General features: G+C 44.7%; 1 protein-coding gene across 2 annotated transcripts; it reads right to left on the reverse strand.

The window, feature by feature from the left end:
• Positions 1 to 194: 194 nt before the first annotated feature.
• ZNF281 (zinc finger protein 281) lies at positions 195 to 26,261 on the reverse strand. Of its 2 annotated transcripts, XM_075846850.1 has the most exons (6): positions 25,663 to 26,261; positions 14,867 to 14,995; positions 6,965 to 7,088; positions 5,760 to 5,843; positions 5,329 to 5,447; positions 195 to 3,600 (listed from the first exon to the last, which is right to left on the reverse strand). In XM_075846850.1, the coding sequence occupies exons 1-6, from the start codon at positions 25,981 to 25,983 to the stop codon at positions 1,975 to 1,977; spliced, it is 2,403 nt and encodes an 800-aa protein (XP_075702965.1). In that variant the 5' UTR covers positions 25,984 to 26,261; the 3' UTR covers positions 195 to 1,974. The 2 variants fall into 2 exon arrangements, with proteins under 2 accessions (XP_075702965.1, XP_075702966.1); XM_075846851.1 differs by lacking the exon at positions 14,867 to 14,995.
• Between the last annotated feature and the right edge of the window lie 1,357 nt (positions 26,262 to 27,618).

Here is a 27,618-nt window from a genome sequence, read left to right on the forward strand (position 1 = left end):
TGCGATCGTCTGCTGCGGACCGAGGTTTGTGCCATCCAACAGGTCTTTAATAGCATTACTGGGGAGGGGATATTCACAGACCTCATGGTTTAGAGGGGCCGAGTCTTAAGAGCTCAAGCGCGAGTGCAGGACCGTTTTTTACATTCGTAGGCGATCATGAAAAAAGGACGACCATCGTCATAGGACCCCCCCCCCCATGTACCACGCTCTGTGTGTAGATTAAAGGGCCTATAAACCTAAAAAGTCAGCAGCTTATAAAATGAGCTGCTAATATTCCGTTTTTGGCTGGTTTCACATGGCCAAGTTTGTGCGTCCATATTACAGCGGTAACCCTATTGTTCCAAGTCCGGGCGGCCACATGATGGCCTTGTGAAACCAACTTTTATCTGTATTTGTCAACTTACGAGGAACTAAAAACACAAAGTATGGCAATCACTCCAGGAATAAAATGGCTGTAAATGAACACGTCCATATACAAATCGCCGAAATAAAATTAGTCGTAAACATTTAAGAACTGCCTACCCCTCACGACGCCCATAGTAAGGAGAGGTATCTCCGTTATAAACCGCAGGGTCTTAGATGCTTTACTACTCTGATGTATTGCCCGGCAGCTCGGTCATTATGCTACATTATAAAAAGGCATCGTGCTACTTTCTAGAGTTGTCATCCTCTTGGGAGTGTGGGGGGGGGGGGCTCAACAACATTAATGCTGCACACATACATGTTCATGTCTCTCGGTTTACAACCACTGGATCACCCATTTGCATTCACCTTGCGTTCAAAGTCACATGACAAATTTACGCTAAAAATCCGGTTTCTTAAAGGGGTATCGCGCATTTTCTAAAAAACATTCTGGGCACATTTTGTTAAAACTGATGAGTCTATTTTGTGTGTGGCACTAAAGATGATCAGTCAACATACGAGCCCGATGACTGAAGCTCAATGATCCCGCTTGAACGTGGCATGAGAACGGTGGTTATCTTAGGGTATGTAAAATGGTTTTGGCCACAATTTCTAGGGCTTCTTTTTTATAACTGGACTCCACTTGCTCTGCATTTACAGAATGGCATTGGTCACTCTAATAGGGATGCAGATTTGCATTTCTTGGGGCGTCGTTGCTCATCTAATACAAAGGCAACATTTACTGTAATCATCTTATAACATTTTGCACACTTCTATAAAATAAGTTGAACACAATGGTTTCTTTTTTATTATTTTCAATGATATTGCAAAATACATGTTCCTGAATGCTGCATGAACAGTAAAAATGAGGTATATCAAAAGGAAAAAAAAAATAGAAAATAAACACTGTACATACATTTGTCCAAAAAAAAAAAAAAAAAAAAAAAAAAGGAAAAAAAATTCTTGATAGTAATTTTAAATCTGTTAATTTAAAGCTATTGCCGAGAATATTAAATATAGACTGGCATACGGGTGACAGGTGTGACCTACTAAGGATATGACGCCGCGATGATGAACGGGGGCGAGTCGCACTGTTTAAAAGGGGGAATCTTCATCAAAATTCAATATGTGCCTTCAGCTCAAAATCCCATTCCTGAGTCCGAAAATGTGTAAGTCGTCTTATAATTATTCCATGGGCGTTTTGTCGGTCCCTCTGGGAACTTGCATTCGAGAGGAAAAGAAAAAAAAAAAAAAGGAAAGAACGAAAACTGACTGCAGAGCAGTTGCCCCAAAATCGTATTTGGCTACCCTGTTCCCCGTCCCTCCCCCTCCCCCACTATCTAATCTTTCATTAAAAGTTTAGGTACAAGCTGAACTATCACAACACTTTTTTTCATAATAATAATAATAATAATAATAATAAAAAAAAATAAAAAAAAATTGCATTGACAGGGCATAGATTACATCATTCTTATTACGATTGTGTAGAAACATTCTAAATGGCAGTGTCATCAAAATAAAAAAATACACCATGGTTTTAAAAGACCTCGAATGTCTGGCAAATTGACAGCCTCACCTGAAGCTCTGACTAGTTGACGTCTTGACTCTCGAGCTACCTGTTTCGTTTACGTCAGATAGTAAATTTGTGTACCCTGAGAATTCTGGAGTTGAAGTCCTCAACCTGTGATCCACTCCCCCATCAGTGCTAGTGTTAAATGAGATTGGCACCCTGTTGCCAGATTTAAACTGAGAACCGAACGCCTGTGCAAAGTTCTCGATCTGGCAAGTGACTTGTTGTCGGACGTCTTTGTGTTGATCTAAAGGGTTGGCCAGATCCTGAGGTTGTAGGTGGAAACCTGAAGAGGACTCCAGGCCCTTCTGTCGATCCTTCTGCCCGTTCATTTCCTGAGATGAAATCTGGTAACTTGAGGATGTGTCTAAGGTTTTCTGCGAGTCTATCTGATCAACCAACTCTTGTGAAGGAGTCAACTGCTGCGTCTCCAGCGATAAGGAAAAGCCAGTTTGGGGGCCCACCACCATGCCAAAGTGCGACTTTGGAAAAGCAGACGGTAATACTGACGTTACCGACTGACTGAACCCACACTCCAGAGGAGATGTAGTGTAAATCTGTTTGTCGGGAAAGAGAGAATGATTGGCAAGAGATGAAGATAGGCTGACAAACTGTAAACTCGGCCCCAGTGGGAATGAAGTTGTATGGCTTGTTCTTTCCAACGCTTGCTGAAGATATTTCGAATACTCCTGAAACATGTTGGACTTATCATTTGGTGTCGAATGCGAGTCGGAGCAGACGTTCTCCTCCGGCACCAATCCACTGTGGTCACCCGGCGTCTGCAGCTCTCCGTGGTGCTCCGCAATGTTAAAGGAGACATCGGGATGCCCAACCGATTTATGAGTGTAGTGATCCAGGATGCTCTGGAGAACCTCATCGGGAATAACAGACTTGTCGTGACAGTTCTTGATTTCAACATTCAGTGCCTGGGAATCGATAAGAGTTAGTGGGTTGTCCCCATCAATAACACTGGACATTGCCGACTGAATGACCGATTGTTGCGCCACCATGTGCCCTACATTCACGGCGTAGGCATTGTTGCTGCCAGAGGCCTGCAAGTAGCGCCTCTTCTTCAGGAACTGCATTGCATCATCATAATTGCTACTAGTGGGACCTTTGTTACCAGAACTTTGAAGGAGGTTCATGGCGTCTACATTGGTATTTCCCACCATGTCAAGAGAACTGTTGGGTTTATCTGAAAGTTTATGAAGCCCCATGTTAGCGGACTGAGACTCCAAAGACAGATCGTTCTTCTCTGCCGGTTTCCGGTTGAGCTTCTTGAACACCAATTTTGGCCCCTTGGTATCCAAGTCTTCAATGCCCGTGCTGGACGAACCACTACTGGAAGACATGATTGGCCCGTCCACTGCATAAGTCTGAATGTCAAGACCTGCTGCCAAATGTCCCTCATTCAATTTGTTGCCTTGCTTATGGTCCTTATGAGAGGGACCATTTCTGGACTTGCTTTTTTTGCGCCCAGAAAAATTGGAATTTCCCTGAGATAAATCAAAGTTGCCAGACAAATTATCCATACTAGGATTCGATGACCCGGGCTCCAATGATCCTTTATTCATGTTTTCCCCACATGTCCTTTTGTGCTTCAGCAACCTATCTGTTCTTGAGAAGTACTGTCAAAACACAAATTACAGAATGAACGGGAGAAAAAAATATCAAAAAATCATCACACACAACTTTTTGGCGCCGCACGACAGACTATGACGGTGCTGGAAGCGTGTTAAGGACCAGCGCCGTAAATATACATAAACATATTGAGGATGCAGGGACAACAGTTGTGCCTACGCCATAACCCGTGGAAGGACGGCTGTGATTGCCAGTTGGCTTCCCGCAACAATGGCCGAGACAGGAGAGAACTCCACTCTTGGTTATTTAACATCTTAGATGCCACGGCGATCTAAACAAACGGAAGGAAATCTCGCTGTCCTATTGCAAAAACAAGACCTCATATGTATGAAAAATAACGTTATGCTCGTTCTCCAGACACGTCCATTTTAGTAAACGGTTGTATTCCCTTAAAATGAACAAACATTCTGGAGCATCTATTCTTACAAAGCTCTGTTCTACCTCTATTATTCCTCCTGGAAATTATGAATGAATTGACAACTGAGTATTAGCATTTCCCTTGTCTATGGGAAGTGTCACTACACACTGTAATTGAACAGTGTCAGTGCAGGGTGACCCTCCCCATAGACAAGCGGAATGGTAATACTCAGTTGTCAATTTATTCAGACATATCAAGGAGGAATGGCACAACGGGGGAATAAAAGAATTTACTTATAGGGAAGGTGTCATGATTTTTTTTTTTATTATTATTATATTGCTTTAAATAACATTTTTGTTTATATTTTATTAATTAGTGTTGTGACTTTAAACTCTTTACTGTGTTCCTACTTTTACTTCTCTATGGGGGCTGCCATTTTTTTTTTCCATCTCTGTGTGTCGATTAACGACACATACAGAGATGGAATACGGCACATACAGCCCCATAGAGAATGCGAACGGGAGCCGTTCCATTCACTGCAGCGTATGCCGTCTGTGTGGGAACGGCGCATGCGCTGCTCCCACCCGGCTCTACGAACGAGCTTCGTTTTTGTCTATTTTCATGTGGACCAGAAGCCGCTGCCTGACAGTAAAATGACGACTTCCGGCCATAGGTTCAACGAAGCGAAGGCGCAAGGAGAGTAGACCAGCGGAGGTGGTGGCGGCGGCAGGAGCAGGTAAGTTATGTTCGTGTGATACTGTCTGCTGAGCCCTGTATCTAATCCTCCTACACTGTGCAGTCGCTCAGAAAATGGCGGCACACAGTGTAGGAGGTTTGAAGATTCAAACCCCTCCTTCTCCTGGCACTAGCCAGAAGAAGGGAGGGGGGATTGTGTGAGGACACTAGGGAGAGTGTGTCTACCCCAAATTTGCAGCATAAATCAATGAGGTTGCTTTACCACAGTGACCATGCTGCAATTTTTGGGAACTGCTCCCTCTAGTGACCAGCACATGGAAATGTTATAAATTAGAATCTAATTTAGAATATTTCCTGACTTCTGAAAAAATTAAAAACAATGTGTAAATCCCTCAAATAATAATTATTTAACTGAAAAATAATTGAAAAGAAAATTCTAGCGACACATTCCCTTTAAAGAGAAATGTAAGGGAAGCCAACAGGTCCTGTAAAACATAACTGATAGGTGAAGTGGCCTATGAAAATACGGTGCTAGAGAGAGATAGGGAAATTACATTGTAAGCCATATTGGGCACAGGGATGCGGGTTTGCAAACTATGTACAGCCCAGTGGAATATGTTGGTGCTATATAGAATAGGTGACAACGGGCTCAACCACGTACCTGCTGACAAGTGTCACATTTGTATGGCTTTTCTCCGCTGTGTGTCCTCTTGTGTCGCTCCATGTGGTATTTCTGAATAAATTTCATGTTGCACTGATCACAGTTAAAAGGTTTTTCACCTGAAATATAAAAACAACAACTGATGAAATGTTCACGGTAATGAGAACCTGCTGCTGGCACAATACTACCCCTCAAACACATGGCGCTTTTACCATGTGCAGGTGTTCTTGGCTGTCCGACCTTCTAGAGACTAACTGATGTATATTTTCTCGCTTTTAAAGAGATATTCCAGCAAGAAACATTTACTATCCATTGATAGGTGATAAACGTTAGATTGATGGGGATTCGACCACAGGGACCATATGAAGTAGGGGTCAAGCATACGCGCTGCCTCTCAAGACGACAATTATGAACAATCACTATCTACGTACCGCTATGTATTTTTTCATGCCGCTGGAGCAAATACTTCTGTATGAAACTCATATTGCATTGACTGCACTGAAATGGTCTTTCACCTATTAAAAAAAAAAAAAAAAAAGTGAGAAAAAAAACATGACAAGGATATAGAGATAAAAACTATTGCCTTAAGAGCATCTTCAACAAGGCTTATCTTTGTAATTACACAAGTCAGAATAATAGAACAAGCAATCTGCATTATTTGAGGGTTATTCTCCTTAATTAAACTTCAGATGATGTGATCTCTCATCTGTGTACCCTCATAAATAAGGGGTTCCACCCAGCCCTCTTACAATATGCAATTTAGCAGCACCCGCTGCATACTGACAGATAACGGGACGGTCATATGACCTCAGATTTACTGCCGAGCAACAGTCGGTGGTCCCAGTCCTAACTGATCGTCCTATAAGCTCCACCCCCTCAGAGACACTGCATTTATTTGCATAATGGGATATATACTCTTTACACCAGAAACTGTACAATAATCTACTGTAGGGTAAAGACAAAATAACTTCACCAGTGCATTACAGGAGCCCAGAAGAGCGGTGAGTGGTCTGTCAACAAGCTCGACGACGGTTTCCATTGACAACCACAAGAATTGTTAACGCAGCTCTGTAATATAATACAGGCTGGAACACAGGATCAGTACAAGATAATTCAATGTGTTTAGACGGTTTACTAGAGAATATATTTATCTGTAAACCGCAAGGTGGAGCCCAATGGTGGATAAACACTGACCTACTGCCCCAGTTGTGCTCTAGCAAGGATGACTTTGCACTATCGTCAGATCCTCTATCCGCAGTTCCTTCATATTTGACAGGAAGAATAGCACAGAATGCAATGTTATTCTTCCGATCAAAACGATGGACACCACGAAAGAACTCAGACGGACCCCATTATAGTTAATGGGGCCTGTCGGTGCCAATCATGTGACTGCTTGGGCAGTGCCATCATGGATTCCGCTATAACGAAAACCATGATGTCAGTGCGAACAAAGCCTTAAATCGTTTAACATGCAGCCACCCTCCAACTCTGACAGAAGCGATCAGAGAAACCGGTGATGGAGCCGGTTGCTCCTCAGTGTCTGTAAGACGTCTACTTCCAGGACAAAGCTCTATTTTCCAGTCAGGCCTGAGAACGTAGTTATGTTAGGTTTTATTTTAGCCCATGTAAGACATACCTGTATGTATGAGCACATGTCTGCGCAGATGATAGGAACTCCTAAAAGCAGCACTGCAATGTTCACATATATGAGGTTTCTGATTTGGAGACATATTAGCAGCTTCACCTTCACCACCTAGAGACTGAAAAGGAAGAACGTCAATCAGATTTGCTTCCGGAACATAAATATATGTGTATGTACAACTCTCCAATTTCTATAGTCAGTATCAGAGTTTCAGGACTGAAAGCCAATACCAAGTAATTCAACGGGTGACAAAGATATATTGCGATCTGCAGTGTAAATGAATGGAGAGAAGTGTATGACGCTGATTGATCACTGATTGGTCAGCGTCATACACGCCTCTCCACAACGCCCACTTGGTCATATAGTAAAACACGCCCAGTTGTCCATTGAGAAAGTCATTAGCATAAAGTTAATATAGGTCAAAAATGATTGTTTTTCTAAATAAAAAAACACTGCTGTAATCTACATTACAGTGCCGATCACATCATGTACAATATAGGCCACTTATAATGTGGGGACAGAGCCTCTTTAACCCTTTCACTGACCAAGCCGTATAATAAGTCATGACTTTTAACTCTTGCGGAGGAAGATTCTTTGGACAGGAGCTTTGCTTATTCATCAGATTTAGAATCTCAGCTTTTATGATGCCAAAACCAAAGCTCTAGGGGCCCTGGATGGAAGTCTGGGAGCAGGATGAAAAGTTTTAGTTGGGTTTGTGCCTCTGTGAGGTGGGGATAGGGGAACTTTCCTTCATCATCCTCTTATGTGCACTCCGATCATTACATTTAGGTCTTTAGTCAGGACATTTATCGACTCACTGACAGAGATGTTTACCAGCATCGGGATCAGAGATTTTTTGTCTTATCAGTTCTGGAGATTGTGAATAGAAGTGAATGTAGACATAGGGATCAGTGACAAGTATGAACTCTGCTCCTGATGAACTTTATTTTGAACTATTTTTAGCAGGTGATGTGTCTCAAGCTCTGAATTTTAGCCACAAACATGACTTTTATAAAAAAAAAAAAATAAAAAAAAAAATAAAAATTTTTACACACGTTACACCTTGATGCAAAATTGCAGGAAGGTGCCCATGAGTGTAAAGTGGCATTTTTTTCAAGGTGTCTACATTCATTAACCCCTTGGCGACATGTCACGTATGGGGAAGTATGTTCCAGCTGACAGACACTCCATTGCAATGGGCGTAATCGAAGATCACTTCGATTCCACCCGTATAACCCCTTAAATGCTGCGGTCAATAGCGACCGCAGCATTTAAGCCGTTAAAATAAGGGTACGGCCCTCTGTGACGTGCCATCGCCCCCCCCCCCCGCATAGCTTCTTAAGAGACTAAGTATAGCGATATACTGCAATACATCCAGCGATCGCTGCGCTGGTTCAAGTACCGTAGGGGGGACTACTAAAAAGTAAAATACAGTTAAAATATATTTTTTTTAACGTACTAAAAAAAAAAAAAATACTCAAAGTTCAGAAATAAAACCCTCTTTTCGCATATTCGCAAGTTTACAAAACTGATATCGCCGCATCCGTAAAAGTCCAAACTATTACAATAGATTACGTAACCCACTCAGTGAATTCCGTAAAAGAAAACAAAAAACCCAAATTACTGTTTTTTTGGTCACCATAGCTCTCCAAAAAAATTAAAATAAGAAAAATTGGATAAAAACTGATCAAAAAGTCGCATGCACCCCAAAATGGTACCAATAAAAACAACAGCTCGTCTCACAAAAAATAAGCCCGCACACCGCTAAAATAGACTGAAAAATATAAAAAAGTTATGTCTCTAAGAAAATGGCGACACAAAATGTATTTTGTTTAAAAAAAAAGTTCTTTGTAAAATTGGTAAGCATGAAATAAACTAGATCAACTTGGTATCTCCATAATCGGATCAACCTGGTGAATAAAGTGAACATATCGTTTTTACCGCACAATATACGTCATAAATACGAAACCCAAAAAACAAACAGGTTGATCGCAGTTTTTTTTCCCATTTCACCCCATAAAGTATTTTTATTCCGTTTCCCAGCACATCAAACAATGCAGTGAAAAACGACAACTCCTCCCACAAAAAACAAGCCCTCATATGGCGGTCAACGGAAAAATATAAAAAAAGTTATGGCTTTTGGAAGGCGAGAAGGAAAAAACTAAAATGAAAATCTGAAAAATGGCTGTGTCTCCAAGGGGTTAAAAACGTGGGTATATGAATTTCTTATTCAGGCTTTATCGGGGTGTCAAAAATGTGAAAATTGATGGCATCAAAAGCAGGTTTATAGATGGCAATAGTGCAGTGCTGCACAGCTGCCTCATGATGGCGCCTTGTTATGAACACTTCTAATGTGTGGCTGTTCGCAGTGTTATTTTTAAAGTGGCAGTGCCAGGAAATCTTCATGGAATTGCTGTTTCCATGGTTTTTTCACCATTAAAAATCAATGATCTAGCCACAAGCACAAACAAAAGGAAAGGCTTAAAAGCCATTGAGGCCCCATGCACACGACCGTAATTTCTATCCGCAACTACGGACAATATGCAGACCCATTCATTTCTATAGGCCACGGACTCCTTTCTGTATATTTACGGATGTGTCTCCAGGGCTGTAGAAATGATCCGCAAAATTCAGAACCCGCAAAATATAAAACATCTCCTATTCCTGTCCGCAAATCTATGGGTGCACGCGGAATTGACAGCGTCTAAGGATGTGCATCCATAGCCAACCGTAATGGTGGAAGCGTTGCAATGCGACGGCAGGGTATTCCCCAAGAAAATGTCACCTGAGCGATCATGTGACCTTCTCAAAGGGTTGGGTCATGTTGGTGACCGTTTGTAACCTCCCTTTTCTTTTGCGGATCTGTAGATACGAATGCACTACGGACCGTATGTGCGAAAACGTGCCAGATATGCAGATGACTTGCGTCTCACTACGGATCCGGATTTGCGGACAGTAAAAAAAACACTATGGTCGCGTGGATGAGGCCTAACTTTGTGCATTTGGTTATGTTTTTTTTTTTCTAATTTCTGGGGAGAGCCTGCTCCAGGGCCACGCTGGGTGTACGTATAATTATCTCCCTTTATAGCACAGAAAAGTCTATTTATAACACATAAAAAGGGAGTTCACTCAGGGACAGTCTGGTCTCAATGTCCGTCCACGCTCTAGACCCACATCCCACAGCTGTCACTGGCATCACTGTGTGAATGGGACTTTTGCTGCACTTTATATCGGGTTCAGTGACCCCTAAAACAAACATGTCAGTACACAAGAGGCCTTGGAGCTGAAAGCCAGACAGATCACATGGCCGCACAAGTCCTGCTGTATCCAGTCTTCAGCTCTGAACAATCACAAGTCGTCTATTCTTCACAGGGATCAATGACGGAGGTCCCTGTCCAGTCTCCTTCTCCAATGCTGCAGATATAACAGGAGACATCTGGCCGTGCTGTATCCACCACTGTATCTGGAGCCACGGGCTGCACATCACCTTTCTTTAGTTATATAGGTTGAAAAAAAAAGTCGAACCTCACAGAAGAGGCTGATCCGGAGTTTGGCTACACGGGACTTTCTACGCTATTCTGACCGACGGGTCTAAGGCCTTTTTCACACGAGAGTTCAATTTGAGTGTGCAAATAACAGACGGTTTTGCATCCATATAACAGTCATTGTTGTCCATGTATCATCCGTTTTTCTCCTCTGCAGGCGCTCTCTGGTATCGGTTTTCTGCATTTTTTATCTGCGAAAACAGACAGCACAGGGCTCCAAGAAAAAACAGACATCGGTGTGTGACTGGCCCCACTGACTTGTAGGAGTCAGCGTGCTGTCCGCTGTTAAAACCATCGTGTGAATAAGGCCTACACGTGTATTATGTATAGCCCCTTCTAACAAATTTGGTGCAAATCATTCCAGCTATTTCCTTAACTTAAAGGGGTTGTCCAGCTTGGGGGCTGTTTATCTACAGCACAGGTCATCAGTACATGATCGCTGGGCGTCCGACACCCAGACCCTGCAGTGATCAGCTGCTCCGACCTCCTCCAGGCTCAGGAGGTTATGCAGTGGTCGGTGCTGGAAGCAGTTGGCTCTGTACACGGTATAGCGCCCGTGCTGCGTGTACTGCACCTATTCACTTGAATTGGAGCAGAGGTGCAGTACTGCCACGGTACAGGGGTCAGAGCTATCTGGTTCCCGGCACCGACCACTGCATAGCTTCCGGCACCCGGAAAAGCTGATCGGCGTGGGGTTAGGGTGTCGGAGCCCCACCGACCATATACAGATGTCCTATCCTGTGGGGAAAAATAAAAATAAAATACTCCCCAACCTGGTCAATCTTTGTAAATTCGTCCCTCTGGAGTATTAAATGCCTTATTTTATGGGGAAAAAAACCAAAAAACATTTGAAGCAACGCAAATAAATAGATATTTGCAACAATCAAAATGATTGGTCACAGAAAATCTCCGGTACTGCCGATACCTTGTAAAGTAACAAACCAAAGACTGACAGATAGAACTTTGGGCATATTGTGCGATGCAGTCAAATGGCTAAAACTTCTATTCAGCTTTATCCGTGTAATCTTTATTGATGGTAAAAGCTGGTAACAACCACTGCTTATTACATCTCTAATGGGCTGTACACCCAGCTTTCCCAGGGTCCTGAAAGGTAAATCTGCCTAGGTTCTTGCAGGATATTAAATTGATGGCACAGCGACATCCATACGAGTGTGGTGGTGTCTGGTACTGCAGCTGAATTATTCTCAGCCCCGATCACTTGAAATCGATAGGCCATCGATGGAAAATCCCTTTAAGCAAAGATCAGAACAACTAGGCAGATTGGCTAGAGAAATCTGGTGAAGCCTCCATTGGTGACTTTGTAGTGACGGCCGGTAGTGTCACCGAGCCTTCCCTGTACCGGATAAACATCTGACGAGTTCCCCACTCTACAAGGACTTGCATGTCAGGATTTTTTTCTGATTGTATGAAATAGTATTGAGTGCAGCTCAGAGCACAACAAGTACTTTGCTGGGTAGATCCACGCTTATAGAGCAGACATCTGTCCGGAGGATCGCGGCACACTTCAGCAATGTTGGGAGGCCAACCTTGAATTTTTGGGATCGAACACCAACTATGCTTTAGCTCATGAATGCGAGGTCCGCTCTCCATAGCGACAGACTTTACATCAGCGCAGGGAGAAAATATTGACATAGCGGCCTTGCTGCAGATAAGGGGATTGTGGAGCAGACGGCCGGGATTCACTATTCGTCAATTATTAAGAGCTCCTTTTGTGACGTTTACTTTGTACGGTCCTCACCTACGTGTAAACAGCCTGAACCCAGGGCTGGGGGTGCAGAGAACACTGAGAAAGAAAACTGAAGTAGCCAAAATTAATCTGGCAGATAATCCATAAGAATAACTATTTGTTAGGCTCAGTCCACATCTCATTTTACAGGCACGTTGGCGGTATATGCCTTAATTCTGGATTTATACTTCAACGTGCCCATAGACCCCCCATATGCACTCAGTGTATGGAGTAGTAAAAAAAAAAAGGGGGGAGGTCCTTTTGGCTTATGCTGGGCAGGAATATCTTTCAGAACTGTATAAAGGAGCGTGGTCCTACCATGTTGTCTATGCAGTCGGACATCGTAAAAAAAACAAACCAACGTATACATTTTTTTACAATGGGAGTTGATGGCCGGTGTATCCCATACATCGTGTATATCCTCAGAAGAGCCTGAAAAACGAGATGTGAACTGAGGCTTTAGCTATAAAACTCCGGCTTGTGTCTTTAGGAACAGATCCAGTTGTATGTAGAAGGCACCCAGTCATGTGATCACTAGAATACAAGTAGTAGCGCTGCTGCCCAATAAGGCCCTGTTCACATAACTGTTTTTTCCCCTAAGCTTAGCGTGTCTGCCAGAAAAGCTCCTGATGTGCCAGCTAAACATGTCCACAGGGATCCATTAGCCGTCATTCTTTGGGATGTCTGACTGATATATGGCGGTATGAAATAGTGTAGTCCATCACAGGCACCCTTTAAAGAGGCTGTCACCAGATTCTGAAACCCCTATCTCCTATTGCATGTGATCGGCGCTGCAATGTAGAGAACCGTAACATTTTTCTTTTTTTAAAACGTTCATTTTTGGCCAAGTTATGTGCTATTATATATATATATATATATATATATATATGCAAATGAGCTTTGAAATGGACAACTGGGCGTGTTTTTTTCTGTATGTCCAACTGGGCATGTTTACTTGTTTTACTAACTGGGCGTTGTGGAGAGAAGTGTATGGTGCTGACGAATCAGTGACCAGTCAGCATCATGCACTCCTCTCCATTCATTTACACAGCACATAGTGTTCTTACTAGAACGATGTGCAGCCACATACACAAGTGTCCTGATAATGAATACACATGACCTCCAGCCTGGACGTCATGTGTATTCAGAATCCTGACACTTCTGAATCTTTTCTGTGAGATTCCAGCAAGCCACGCGTAATCTCGCGAGATTACGAGGTAAACGAGATTTCGTTTCCCTTGCTGGAAATCTCACAGAAAAGATTCAGAAGTGTCAGGATTCTGAATACACATGACGTCCAGGCTGGAGGTCATGTGTATTCATTATCAGGACACTTGTGTATGTGGCTGCACATCGTTCTAGTAAGAACACTATGTGCTGTGTAAATGAATAGAGAGGAGTGTATGACGCTGATTGGTCACTGACTGGTCAGCGTCATACACGTAAACATGCCCAGTTAAAAACACAATACATGGCCAGTTGGACATACGAAAAAAAACACGCCCAGTTGTCCATTTCAAAGCTCATTTGCATATATATAAAATAGCTCATAACTTGGCCAAAAATAAACATAAAAAAAAACAAAACGTTACTGTTCTCTACATTGCAGCGCTGATCCCATGCAATAGGCGATAGGGATTTGAGAATCTGGTGACAGAGCCTCTTTAAATGTTATAGGTCATGAGCTCTTCATGATGTACATGTTAAACAGATGCCATACTAATCTATAGGTGACGGATGTCTAACAGCCTTTGTTTAACGTACACGTTGGGGGCTTTTCCCGGCGTATACACTAAACCATAGGCCAAAAAAATCTTGGCGTACAGGGCCTGCATGCATATGGAGATAGAACTAGCTAAGGTAGCTGCCTCTTCTCGTGTGGCCAGCTGTCCGGATACTTGACCTGCAGCTGCACAATTGAGAGCCCGGTTCTATGTGCTTTGTTTTTAGGACAGATCACCCGCTACACAAAGCAAATAAACTTCTGTGCTGCTTCGCTTTCAACAACGGCTGCACATAGGTCTTCTCCAGCTGCATCTGGTGGCCGCAAATCAGACTAAATCATTTGTAGTTGCGACTACACGCCGTGACCTGATAGATTGAGCATGTGCAGTAAAGAGAAGAGGCAGCCGTCAGCCAATGACTACCCCCCCTCCCCTCCCTGCCGTCAGACTAGACAGGAAGCCGAGATATACAACTTACAAGTTCAGATGAGGTCAAAACTTAGAAGACTTCAAGCAAATAACAGACAGATCCGAAATAACATATGGGGCAGGGGGCCACTGTAGCCTGTCAACGCTGCAATTTATGAGTGTGAAACCATTGTTACATAAAAGTGATCCGCAGCCAAGGAAGAGACAAAATGTTCCTAACCCTTGTACAAGAGCCCCCTCCCCACCACCACCAGAAAAGTGGGCACCTCGGCCGATGTCTCTCTCAATAAGGGAAGGTCTAAAATGAGGCAGGAGGGATGGCGCCAGCTAGCAGTACCAGTCCATGATCTGCCCACCCCCCAGGGAGCCAGCACTCCTGCATCACCAGACTCGGGACGAATATTGAAGTTAGTGAACCTGGAAGCCCACGTGAGCACATTAAGGCTCTTACTTTAGAGGAGTCACTCCGCCTGCGCTTGGATTTTGCTTCCTGAGCTTCTGAGCTTGGACGCCTGGTCTTCTTCATGGATGGACTTGCATGTTTTGGATCGCAGCCATTTTTTTCAGTTCTTATTAAAAGCTGTGAGAAGATATGGGTACGATTAGCTTTAAAATATGGAGCGGTCACTCTTTAAAAAGGAATATTTTCACTTTTCTAATTGAATGGAAACTATATGGCATGCTGTGTTACAGAGGGTCTCGTACACTATACAATAAAGACACCTGAAGCACATCGGTTATATAGCATGCAGCCAGACACACGTAACCAGCCTGATACACTAATAAGACGCCACAAGAGATTGACTTCAGAGCCCAGAATACCTCAATTTACCTCCTGGGAAAAAAAAAAAAAAAAAAAAAGGCCCAGGAAAGTTAAATCACTTACCAGTATAGTCCCTGTCTGAATTTTGCCCCCACCCCCGAAAGGACAAGCCTTGTGCAAACAACACAGCAACAAGTCGTCCTTGTTTAGTCACGTACAGGTCGCCTCATCGTCCATGGGCTCTGGCACTTATGTGGATCTTCACGGTACCAAAGGAAAAATGGTCACATGCCCCCATGAACGAGAAATCATACGGACAGTGCAGACATTTCACAAAAGCAGATACTTTTATGTGACGCTCATTCACACACGATTATGCTCCACTGCCGCACCATTCATTCATACACACGTCTTTTCCGTGATTGTGCGGCTGGAGAGGTTAAGACGGGGACAAGTTTAACCTGTTCTAGCCATCAGTGGGGGGGGGGGGGGGGGGTGTCCTGGTAGTCAGACCCCGACCAATCCAACATTCATTACCTCTCCTTCCTGTGGCTGGAATACCCCTTTAAATCTCAGAACCAGTGACTGTACTCCAAACATTGAGATCAGGGGCTAAATGTGATCTACAGGGCTTCATACCGCCTGATCTCACAGACCCCGCCAATGTCACCTACTGCACAGACAATTTGTGTGGCGTGACTGTTCTAACATGTTCCATTCAGACATTCATAAGCGGTAGACAAGTTCTTTTGGCGCGCCCCATCAGATGGCGTATAACAGAGCGATTCTTCTCCTAGAAGAATTCCATTATACAACAGCCTATGGCTCTGTATTACGCAGCCTCGGGGACTATGTGCCATGTCCGTAGAGTCAAAGACCGCAAAAATCAGTAAGTACACACGATTATGTTCTGATGATGTCATCACTGCACTTTCTACACAACTAGCTTAAATAGCCTGGAGAAAAAGAGATTTTCTTTTTGCCAAAATTCGGAGAGCATTCTAGAGAATAGAAAAATTAAATAAGAGCAACTCCTCGAAATAATGGCTACAGTACTGAATGCCATGGATTACACAAGGACGCATCATCCAATGCGGACTCGAGAGCCGGTCGTATGTCAGTGACCAACAGCACAAATATGCGCCTTCAGACTGCGACACGGCCTGGTCGCTGCGACGTGTTGGATATAAAGGGGCTTGCCGACAAACAGGCAACAGTGAGGTGTATTTTGGGATACTCTATATCCGCGTGCTCGGTTTATTTTGAAGCGATGCGCAGACAACACAAGTCTACATTCATCTCTATACGGAGCACAGTGGGGGGCCGCAGACTGGCTCAAATCTGATTGAAAAAGGGATTTAAGGACTGAACAAAGCTCCGGCCCCGTACAATGGGCTGGCTTGAGGTGGCCATTGAAACCTTTGTTTCACTTGCTGAAGCCCTAAGAGAGAACGTCTCGATGGCAAGATTTATCTCCGCAAAATTCAATGGCTCCCAGACTGCGATGTCGTCACACCTGCCATGGACAATTCTGTGCCCCACAGCAACACGAGCGGACTCTTATACCACATTTACCGAGAGCAGATAGCAGGTTCAACGGGGGAAGCTGTAAACATTAGGGAACTGTATCCCACCAGACGATTTTAGTCTGCTTATATAACGGACTCCATGTAGGAAACAAGAGTACCCAAAATTCCCATTTTCTACACCTCAATGGGCAGTCAATAGAAAAATTACGATGGAATCGGCCATTAAATCCAGAGCGAACAACAGTCAGGAGGCCTGAATTGGGACATGCGTGATTTCACGTGACTGGAGTTGCGCGTCTTTTTCCCCATCTTAGAATCTCCGCTCCAAAGCCGTGGGAGAAGCCATGTAATAAACATATACAGCTGCCTATTCTTCCTCCATTCAAGCAGCGGTCACTTTTAGGAGGATTATGTTGCACAAGTTCTGCATTAACATGAACGGGACCTTCTTGCAATGGCGCGCATCTGAAGGCGTTGTTCGGCATCGGCCTCTGAGAAAGAAAAACGCACCCACTACTTTTGCAGAGAAGCCGTTCAATGCTTACGAACCAGTTCTCCGGCCGGGACGCTCTTTCTGTAGTCTGTAATGCTAACAAGAGGAAACAAACAATCGGCACGAACAATAGTGGAGATCAATGGTCTTTAATACCTTCAAGAAAGGCCAAACAATGAAAAGGCATCTGGTCCCAAAACTGAAGTGGTTGTGAAGAATGCCTCAGTGGGTATCACCCATTCCGAATGAATGAATGAGCTGGAGCTTCATGAATATCTGTTTAGCTCACAAAATGGCTGCCTCCATGGAGGTCACTGGTCACCAATCTCATACATATTGATTTACCTTACAAAATGGAGGTTTCAGCACATGGCAAACTTTAAACCTCATGTCACATCTACAATACACATACGGTGCGGTGCGAGTATTAGAATGGACTGGGATGTCCCAAAAAAATTACACCAGCCATACATTATACAATATTAAGATCTCAAAATGAAAAAGTTCCAATCTGTTGGAAAATCTATTCCCCTTTACTTATAGAAAGTATCGAGTGTATAGCGAGTATGGCGTCCACTGCTGAGATGGTAAGAGGTTGGGCAGATTTCTTCCAAAGAGGCCTCATCAGTGGGACATCTGCTTGTCTAAGGCCCGAGGACAGGAATGAGCAACACCCATAAGTCAAGTCCTGCCCAATTCCACAATAGACTTGAAAATTTAGGAAGGACTGCCGTTAAACCCAGTAGCTCCCCTTATCCAAATAGTAACCCACACAGGGGTGCAGGAAGCAGAGATATGGGCACCTGTTAAAAATAAAGAAAAAAAAGAATCAAAGAGAACATCAGCTCTGTAGGGTCAAAAACATCCATATTGGACTCCTTCCCATAGAGCCGCTAGTTGGGTTATATAGAGATCACCAGAATGGGGCTTTACTCATGGAAACTAGATCAGACCGGGTGACCAGATGAGGGGCTCCACCCACTGCTGAATGGAGCCGGATGGCGCCAGTGACAACTGGGAGAAGGCTCTTCCATCTGTCCCATGAATGGTGGCTACAGAAACAGCAGATGCCGTATGATGATGCACCTTAACTGTGTTGAGTGACCCCGAGCAGAGTACGTGACTGCCGGGACGTAGACCTGGGTAAGAGTTGTCCAGACCCGGCCTGGTATCCAGTGAAGACGACGCAGCTATTCAGCATAATGTGGCGGCTCCTGAGAAAACGCTTCTAGCACAGGAGGATGATGGCCGTGCCCCGGGACTCTATAATACATTCTCCAGCTTTACTTTATGTACATATAGTGACATTTATGTCATTTATTACGTTTTCATATTCATCTGGTCGCCATCCTTGTTCTGGAAATCCTCCTATGACTTCATATTCAATATACAGATCCTTCCGGTACAGCACATCTTGCAGAGAAACAGTTACAAGGATCTCTATACTGAACACAGACTCACAGTAGACAGGGTTTCCCCATCATTGCCCAGGGGCAGTGATCAGCTAGTCGGCAGCACATCTCCCTGTGTGAACAGGTCCCCATTTGCTTATATGGGAGTTACGGAAACAGCGTAGCTCAGTGAGCTACGCCGTTTTCTGATTACGTGGTCGGAAATTACAAGTGGCAGTGGAAGCGAGAAAGGTAGAATGGGGCCCCGTTCTAGAGATCGGTGCGTGTCCCAGAGGCTATGCCATCAATGTCCCAGATGGGCAAACACCTTTAACGCAGGTGTAGAAACTGGCCAATAAGAAAATGTCACCTGCTTTAAAAATAACAGATCCTATAAAAAAAACCTGGAAGAAAACCAGACTATGGCCCGTTGCAGACAGCTGTATCATGGGCATAACTCACGTCGCGCGCCCCCCCCCCTCGCCCCTGGCCGTACTGAACCAAACTTAGATCAAAGATTAACCCTATGGAGAGCTCCGTTTCTGGGGAGTCCGGGTCTGCTGGCCGTAATACGAACGTTAAAATGTAGCCATATTATGGTCGCGTGAAACCAGCTGAAATCTAGAAAAGAGTGGACACATTGACACTGGGCACGCACGCAGACCAGAACGCAATATTCTCCATACAAAACACAAAGGTTATATGGAGCAGACCGGGCACAAGATGGAATAGAGAGGCCGATCATTCATCCGACAATCAGACTGATAACCTGGAACTATGATAATAAAAGATCATTTCTAAGGCTCTATTCACACAGTCCTGCATGCAAGTTTGAATAGTCCCGCCAAATACATGGGCACAAAAGGACACTATTAGCCCATATAAACCTATGGTAACCTCACAGTATAGGTTTGACGTCACTAGTTACTGGGAGTTCTAGTCAATCCAGACCAGGATGTATCGGAGGGAACCAGGCAGTTTACCTTTAGCAAAGGGAGCAGCGGCCAGATGCCCCGTTAACACCAGGAGAAGTTCGCACTCATTGTGGAATGATTCAGGGAATGTATCATCCATCTCAGGGAACAAATAGAGGAACGGTCGCCTTATCGGGAGCTAGAGAATTACAAAAACAGAGCTGCTTTCTACAAAGCAAAAGAAAAACAAACAGCGCCACAACTATCCATGGTTTGTGTCAGGTATTGCAGCCTCTCTCCACTGAAGTGAATAGGGCTGAGCTGTTATACCACACACAACCAGTGGACAGGCGAGGCGCTGTTTTTGGAAGAAAGAGGACATGTCAAGAGGGCGACACGTCCTCTTTAAGAGGTCAGAACCAGAAAAACATGTCAATATATTATTTGTATTTTTCATAAATTTGAGCGTTTTTTCTTAGCACTTCTTAGCGTTTTTTCTTAGCACTTCTCAAAACGGAGCGTATTTCATGCATTTCAGTTCCGTGTGGTATCAGCGCTCCGTACCCCCCATTTCTTTAGCAACGGGTGCGTGAAAAACAGACAGCACACAGTAGTCTTCCGTGTTTTTCACGCACCCAATGACTTCAATGGGCGACGCGGTCCGCAAAAAACGGACCAAAATAGGACATGAAGTAAGATTCACGTAACGGGGACACTGCGTGAAAGACCACGGACATGCGAATAGCCCCAATCAGTTGCATAGGCCCGTATGCTGTCCGCTTTTTTGAATGGACAGAACATGAACGTATAATACGCTCGTCTGAACAAGACCTAAAACACACACAAAAATGTGTGTGTGTGCGAATGTGTCATAAGGTGGGTTTACGCACGGCAATTTTTCAAACCAAACAATCGGTGGTTTGACAAAACGTGGCTGATGATCTGATTGAAATTTCCTTCATTAGGATCCTCATAGATGGCGGAGTAAACGCCACCCCACTAGACAAGGAGCCTCAGACAAATGCTGTTCCCAGCGACAGTTACACGATTGTGCCGCTGACCATGATGATCGTTACAGCAGAACGATCAATTAAGATCAACGATAACGGATCGCTCCATTGTTGATCTTCATTCACACTGGTAAATTAATGTTGAGAGGAAAAATTGTACCTAAAATATCACAGCTACAACGATGCGTTTTATTAGATTCTCGTTTACCTGGTTATTTACTTATATAATTCGCCCGGAATTTAGAAATTAAAGGGGTAGTCCAGCCAATAACATCCCACATCCACTGGATAAGTGACAAAGCTTAGATTGGAGGGAGCCCAACTGCGGAGCCATCAATCTGGGGTTCCCCACTGATCAGACAGTGATGGCATTTCCTAGTGATATAATAACCCTTTAAAGTGATTATATGGTATCACAGACCGCAAGCAATCTCCACTTGCTGATAAACTATGTTAAAAAGAAGTCCCCCAACTGAAGCGGATCGGGGGGGGGGGGGGGGGGGGTCACAGCTGCAGGGGCACACTTTATTTACATGCCGCTTGTCTTGATTGGTATAAATAATCTCCCCCGCAGCTGTGGTCTTCAGGAGCAGTGATCGCTCACCAGTGGCATTCACACATCGCAGAACACAGGCTCGGTGATGTCGCAGAGCCTAGACCCCGCCATCCGCTAGGAAGAAAAGGCAGCGCGCCCTGGATATAAAAGTTATACTGCCGCCACTCAAATTGAATCCACTGGGGTGTAATGTACATTTAATAAATAGAAGGGGGGGGGGGGGGTTGCTCGTACTGAAGTCAAATCTCAATTCAGCCTGTATTGCACTGCATTCTGGGAGCTCCAGGGACCATCATAGAAAGTAATAGACTAGAGCTAGTCCAGTCACTACTTAGAGGGTTTCATGGACATTGAGTGAAAGTTCATTGAAACCCTTCTCGTTCATGCTTTGCTCTCGGTTAGTGCTCAACGCTATGATTTTGTGGTTTACCATGGTGAGAATATCCGATACGGGGGGAGTGCACAGGCACGACGTCACACTGCGGAATAATCATTTACATGGTGGACATTTCCTCAGGTGTGCCCCTTTACGTGACAAGTATATGAGGCTGGGAATATGCAAATATTTTAGCCCCCAACATAAAGCTCGTTTGTGAGGTGTAAACAGCAGTGCGGTTACTTCTCCCAACTCCAGAATATTCAATGGGAAGAGGAGAATAAGTCGCTGCCCGTGTATGAAAGGCTAGCAAAGATCAGACATGATTATCTTTCAGTCCCTAAAAATTGATAGCCTATCCTCAGCATAGGCCATCGATAGCTGATCGGTTGGGGTCCGACTCCCAGGAGCACCACCGATCAGCTGTTTTGAAGGGGGTGCGGTGTTCGTACGAGCGCTGGTTCCCCTTCATTTCCACTTGCTCACTGTGAATGGTCGACACGGATGTAGTGGTGATTCACAGGTATTGCAGCCTTCTTCTCCCATTCTCTTCATGGCCTATCCTGAGGAAAGGCCATCAATTTTTGGGGACTGGAATACCCCTTTAGCCCTAATGGAAGAGAAGTGTTGCCATGGGGTGTCCCCTCAATACTGTAGTCTCGGATCAGGTCTATTAAAGAGGTTCTCCCCAAAATCATAAGTTATCACCTATCCACAGGATAGGTGATCATTTCCTGATCGCTGAAGGCCCCAACACCGGGACCCCCACCAAGCGCGAGCACGGGGTGCCGAATACCGCACACAGTGAGGAGGAGCTTGAATGGAGCGGTGGTCGAGCATGTTCCCACCACTCCATTCAATGTCTGAACGACTGAAACATCCGAGCGATGTCTGCGTTATTCCCATAGACCTTGGATGAAGCAGTACCGCACATGCTCGATCGCCACTCCATTCAACGTCCTCCGCACAGAGGTCGAACAATGCGGAGGAATGGGGGGGGGGGGGGGGGTTGGGATCCCTATTCACATGATCGGTGGGGCCTCTAGCGAACAGAAAACGATCACTTATCCTGTGTAACCCCCTTTGATAGACGCGATCCGATACGACAATAGGAAGGGGACACCCCATGGCAACACTTCTCCTCCAGGAGGATTAAAGTTCATCATGTCCGATCTTTGCTTCCCCCCATTCATATACAGGCAGCGCCTTATTCTCTTCCCGAAATTGAACTAAACATGTATGATCAGCAGAGCCGAGTGCGCGCGTTTACTCTGGAGTCGGGGAAGTGACCGCACTGCTGTTTACTCCTCACAAATTAGCTTTATGTGCGCTACATTGGCTGGTAATATGCAATTATTTTTGCCCCCAATTTTCTGATTGTGGAGGCCCCATCGATTGCAAGAACAGGGTCCCGAGATCCTCCTCATTGCTCGATCGCCACTTCATTAAAGCTCCTCCTCACTGCATGTATGAGGAGGTTTGGGACCCCATTCTCGTGCTTGGTGGGGGTCCCAACGATCAGCATGTGATCACCTATTCTGTGGATAGGTGAAAATTTATGATTCAGGGAAAACCCCTTTAAAGCTATGTTCACACAGAGTTTTTTGACGCGGAAACTACGCCACGCAAAACTCGTCAAAAACGTCCCTAAAATGCCTCCCATTGATTTCAATGGAAGGCGGTTTTCTCACACGAGCGGTAAAACCGCCTCACAGGAAAAAGAAGCGACATTCCCTATCTTTGGGCGCTTACGCCTCTGAACTCCCATTGACTTCAATGGGAGGCAGAGAAAGTGTATTTTGCGGTGTTTTATGCCAGCGGCGCTCAATGGCCGCGGGCGAAAAACGCAGCGAAAATCGGCGCGCAGGCAGAGGAAAATCCGCAACAAAATTCCAAACTGAATTTTGAGGCAGAAATTCCGCCTGCAAAAAACTGTGTAAAAATAGCCTTAAAGAGGCTCTGTCACCAGATTTTGCAGCCCCTATCTCGTATTGCAGCAGATCGGCGCTGCAATGTAGATTACAGTAACGTTTTTATTTTTAAAAAACGAGCATTTTTGGCCAAGTTATGACCATTTTCGTATTTATGCAAATGAGGCTTGCAAAAGTACAACTGGGCGTGTTGAAAAGTAAAAGTACAAGTGGGCGTGTATTATGTGCGTACATCGGGGCGTGTTTACTACTTTTACTAGCTGGGCGTTGTGTATAGAAGTGTCACCCACTTCTCTTCACAACGCCCAGCTTCTGGCAGTGCAGACACAGCCGTGTTCTCGAGAGATCACGCTGTGACGTCACTCACAGGTCCTGCATACATCGGCACCAGAGGCTACAGATGATTCTGCAGCAGCATCGGCGTTTGCAGGTAAGTCGATGTAGCTACTTACCTGCAAATGCTGATGCTGCTGCAGAATCAACTGTAGCCTCTGGTGCCGACACGATGCAGGACCTGTGAGTGACGTCACAGATCTGCACTGCCAGAAGCTGGGCGTTGTGAAGAGAAGTGGATGATACTTCTCATCAGAGCGCCCAGCTAGTAAAAGTAGTAAACACGCCCCGATGTACGCACCTAATACACGCCCAGTTGTACTTTTACTTTTCAACACGCCCAGTTGTACTTTTGCAAGCCTCATTTGCATAAATACGAAAATGGTCATAACTTGGCCAAAAATGCTCGTTTTTTAAAAATAAAAACGTTACTGTAATCTACATTGCAGCGCCGATCACAGGCAATAGCAGATAGGGGCTGCACAATCTGGTGACAGAGCCTCTTTAAGGCCCTATTCACATCACGTTTATGATGCACATTTAGCGTTTCTGCCAGGAGAGCTCCCAACGTACACGTTAAATGTGCCCATAGAATTACATTTGCCGGACAGAAGTCAAAAGAGCGTCCTCCTACTGGCCAGTATACCGCAGGAAAAAAAAAAAGAATAAGAGTAAAAAATAGAATAGTAGACTACACTATTCCATAGAACGGTATCCAGTAAACGTCACGTGGTGTAGAATAGATATATATATTTTTTTATAATGGAACCTTATGGGTGACAAATTCCACTGTACGGCATCCATTTAACGTATACGTTGGGAGCTTATTCCGGCGTATACGTTAAAGGACAGTCCTAAACGTGACGTAAACACGGCCAAAGATATAATGTCAGACAAATGAGTATCTGGCAATTACTTAAACCTGTGGTCCTAAATACGTGCCTCGCAAGCTCTTGCAAAACTACTACCCCCAACAGGACTGCTGTCAGGACATGCTGGAAGTTGTAGTTTTGAAATAGTTGGACAGTCGCAGCTTGGGGACCACGGGTGAAAAGTGATCTGAATGAAGATCTATGTCAGGGAATAAGATGGTCCAGATGAGGGAAAAATGGAGACCAAATTTACCTGTAAAAATCGTCACAACCCTAGAAAATAATCTTCAATGGTCGCCATTTATTCCGTGATTAGACACGATCCTCTGGTGAGACTCATACACAGATACATGAAAGGTGATCTCTATGAGAGAAGCAAGGCATTGTGGGAAATCTCCTCCTCAGCATTGCTTCACACGGACTACTCCCAGACATTTACCAGTGGCCGGCCAGAACGTGCAGATCTCCAGAGACCACCGTCTTTACCGTCATAGACAGAATGACTCATTTAATTGACAATCTTTAGGTCTATGAAATAATCAAAATCTGTGCCCCAGTGTTTATAACCTGAGCACAGAAAGCTCATTTGAATGAACTTTATTTATACGTAAAATTGAGAACACAACGAACGCAGACTACAAAATACACATGTTCTGATTAGGACTTCCTGTGGACAAAACCAAATGCTTTGTCTGGGAGGGGGGGCATAAATTCCAACCCCAAAAACTGCAGCATTCTCTAATAGAGTCAGCGGGAGTTTATAAAGTGCCGCAGTTTATGCATTTGGGGAAAAACATGGCGGCGAAACACCACAAAGATGCCAGGGCTTGGTAGACGGGGTATAAAGTGCCGGTACGCTTATAGTACATAAGAATTTGGGCTATGGGCAGCTCCACAGATGCTGCTGCTATTGTTCCCGGGGGCAGGGTGAGTGGGCCACAATCTCCCTCCATTTTGTGTTTACAAACAGACTGGTGTGGAGGAGGGGAGAGCTGGGGGGGGGGGGTAACTTACCTTCCAGGGTGTAATAATGACGTAATAGGGGTACACAGGAGTATTATAATGTTATTACAGCTCACCTCTCTATTGAGGCCCAGGTCTGGGATGAGCCCCGGGCTGCCCACCGTCACCTCTACGATCTCGGCCTGTCTCTCCCTGTAGTACTGGTGGTAGTGGTCGTGCTCCCCGAGCTTCTCCTGCTTGATGCCCGTCAGGCTCTGCAGGAAGTCAGCCGGGTGAGAAGGGGGGGAGCCCGGCTCTTTCTTCAGGATCATGTCCCCCGGACCCGATAGAAGAGTCGGCGGAGGAGGAGGCAGCAGTTCTGAGCCCAGCCGGGCGAAGGTAGTGACCGGCGGAAGGTGGCTGAACATAAGCATACTGGGGGGGAACGTCGGCTCCATGGCTCGCCGTGTCCCGGGGAAGGTGAAACACAAGAGCTGAGACAGAGTGGGGGCTGCTGAGGTAACGGACCGGGCCAGGCAGCCGACTAGGTCTTCACACACTCGCACATCCTCACAGTATCGCCTTTCCTCCTTCCATCGAGCCCGCTACCGATCGCCGGGGGCTCTCGGCGGGAAACAATACCGTCATTGACCGCCGGCCTACTGAAGAAACACGACGCCCGAAAGCTCCACAATAGAAGCGGTTGGAGAGTAGTTCTGCGCAAGCGCGGGGATCAGAAGGCATCTCATTGCGCTTGCGTAGGACCCAGAAGGCTTCTGACCGCGCGTGCGCATAGCTCCACGACGCCTGCTACGCATGTCCTGTGGTTATTTAGAGTCCATTGCGCAAGCGCGTCGCTGCGTATAGTTGCGCATGCTGTATCGGAGCAGTAATATGCGCGCATGCGTTGTAGGCTTTTTTTTTTTGTGAATGGCTTTATTTAAAGGGACACTGCAAAGCTGTAATCTGCATTTGCTGCCCAATTCAGCGCAGTCTGCTCATGTTTGTGGTTGCTGAGTGTAAAGGTCATAGATAAGATTACAGACAGAAAATGTCACGTTTCAAGAAGCTCTGGAGGCATTGAAATCAATAACTATAAATTATAATAACGGGCGTTCAGTGTAGCGGCATTAAGAATTGTTCAGCTGGTCATATATGTGAGATAGCAGACCGCGCCTGAGTATAGGACTGGTCAATCTTACTAAGATTTTCTCAAAAAAATGTGCCGAACCTCATTGGCCGTCGCAGTCCTACAATGGGGTCAAACGTCTACCACCTTTTTAGACGATTCCGGTCCGATATTGAAAGTAAAAAGCGTACGCAGGAAAACAAATGACCGCGCGTCCTCAGCGGACAACTCCATCCACAATAGCAGAAGATAAGCGGCCAAAAGAAAAGAAAATGTGATCGACTGACTTCTCAGCAGATTCCACTCACGTGTTGCACATGATATTTACCCCCAAACCATCGGCTAAACGAATTAAAATCCGCCGTTTTCACGGTTATTGTTTTCTAATATGTTAATGCGGTTGTCAGGTTTAAATATCTCCTTTAGAAAAACCTTCATTAACCCTTTAGTGAGGGCTTGTTTTTTTCAGGACAAGTATTATTTTTTAATGGCACCATTTTGGGGCACACAGTTTATTTTTTGCTGGGGGATAATGAAAAAAATCCCTGAAATTCGACATTTTGTTTGCGTCTTAATTTACGCAGTTTACCGCGTGGTATAAATAACATAATAACTTTATTCAGCGGGTCGTTACGATTATGGCGATACCAAATGGATTTAGTTTTTTTTATGTTTTACTACTTTTACACCGTAAAAACACTTTTTCTTTAAAAGTATAATTTTTTGGGTCGCCGTATTCTAATTCGAAGAGCCACAACTTGTTCTTTTTCGGCCGATGCAGCCGTATGGGGCGTATTTTTTTGCAGGGAAGACTTGTCGTTTTTATCGGTACCATTTTAGAGAACATCTGACTTTTTGATAGCTTTTTATTGCATTTTTTGGAAGGTGGGATGAACAGAAAACCTCATTGTTTACTTAATTTTATTCTTTACAGCGTTCATCGTGCGGGGTAAATAACATAGTA

This window comes from Rhinoderma darwinii, chromosome 13 (assembly GCF_050947455.1).
Source record: "Rhinoderma darwinii isolate aRhiDar2 chromosome 13, aRhiDar2.hap1, whole genome shotgun sequence".
Classification (NCBI taxonomy): Eukaryota; Metazoa; Chordata; class Amphibia; order Anura; family Rhinodermatidae; genus Rhinoderma; species Rhinoderma darwinii.

Coding starts and splice junctions, on each gene's coding strand:
- ZNF281 (XM_075846850.1), bottom strand. CDS start 25,983: ATGGAGCCGACGTTCCCCCCCAGTATGCTTATGTTCAGCCACCTTCCG. Junction 14,996..25,662: donor ACCTGGGCCTCAATAGAGAG/GTGAGCTGTAAT, acceptor ATCTTCTCACAG/CTTTTAATAAGAACTGAAAA. Junction 3,601..5,328: donor AATGTGACACTTGTCAGCAG/GTACGTGGTTGA, acceptor GTGTTTTGACAG/TACTTCTCAAGAACAGATAG.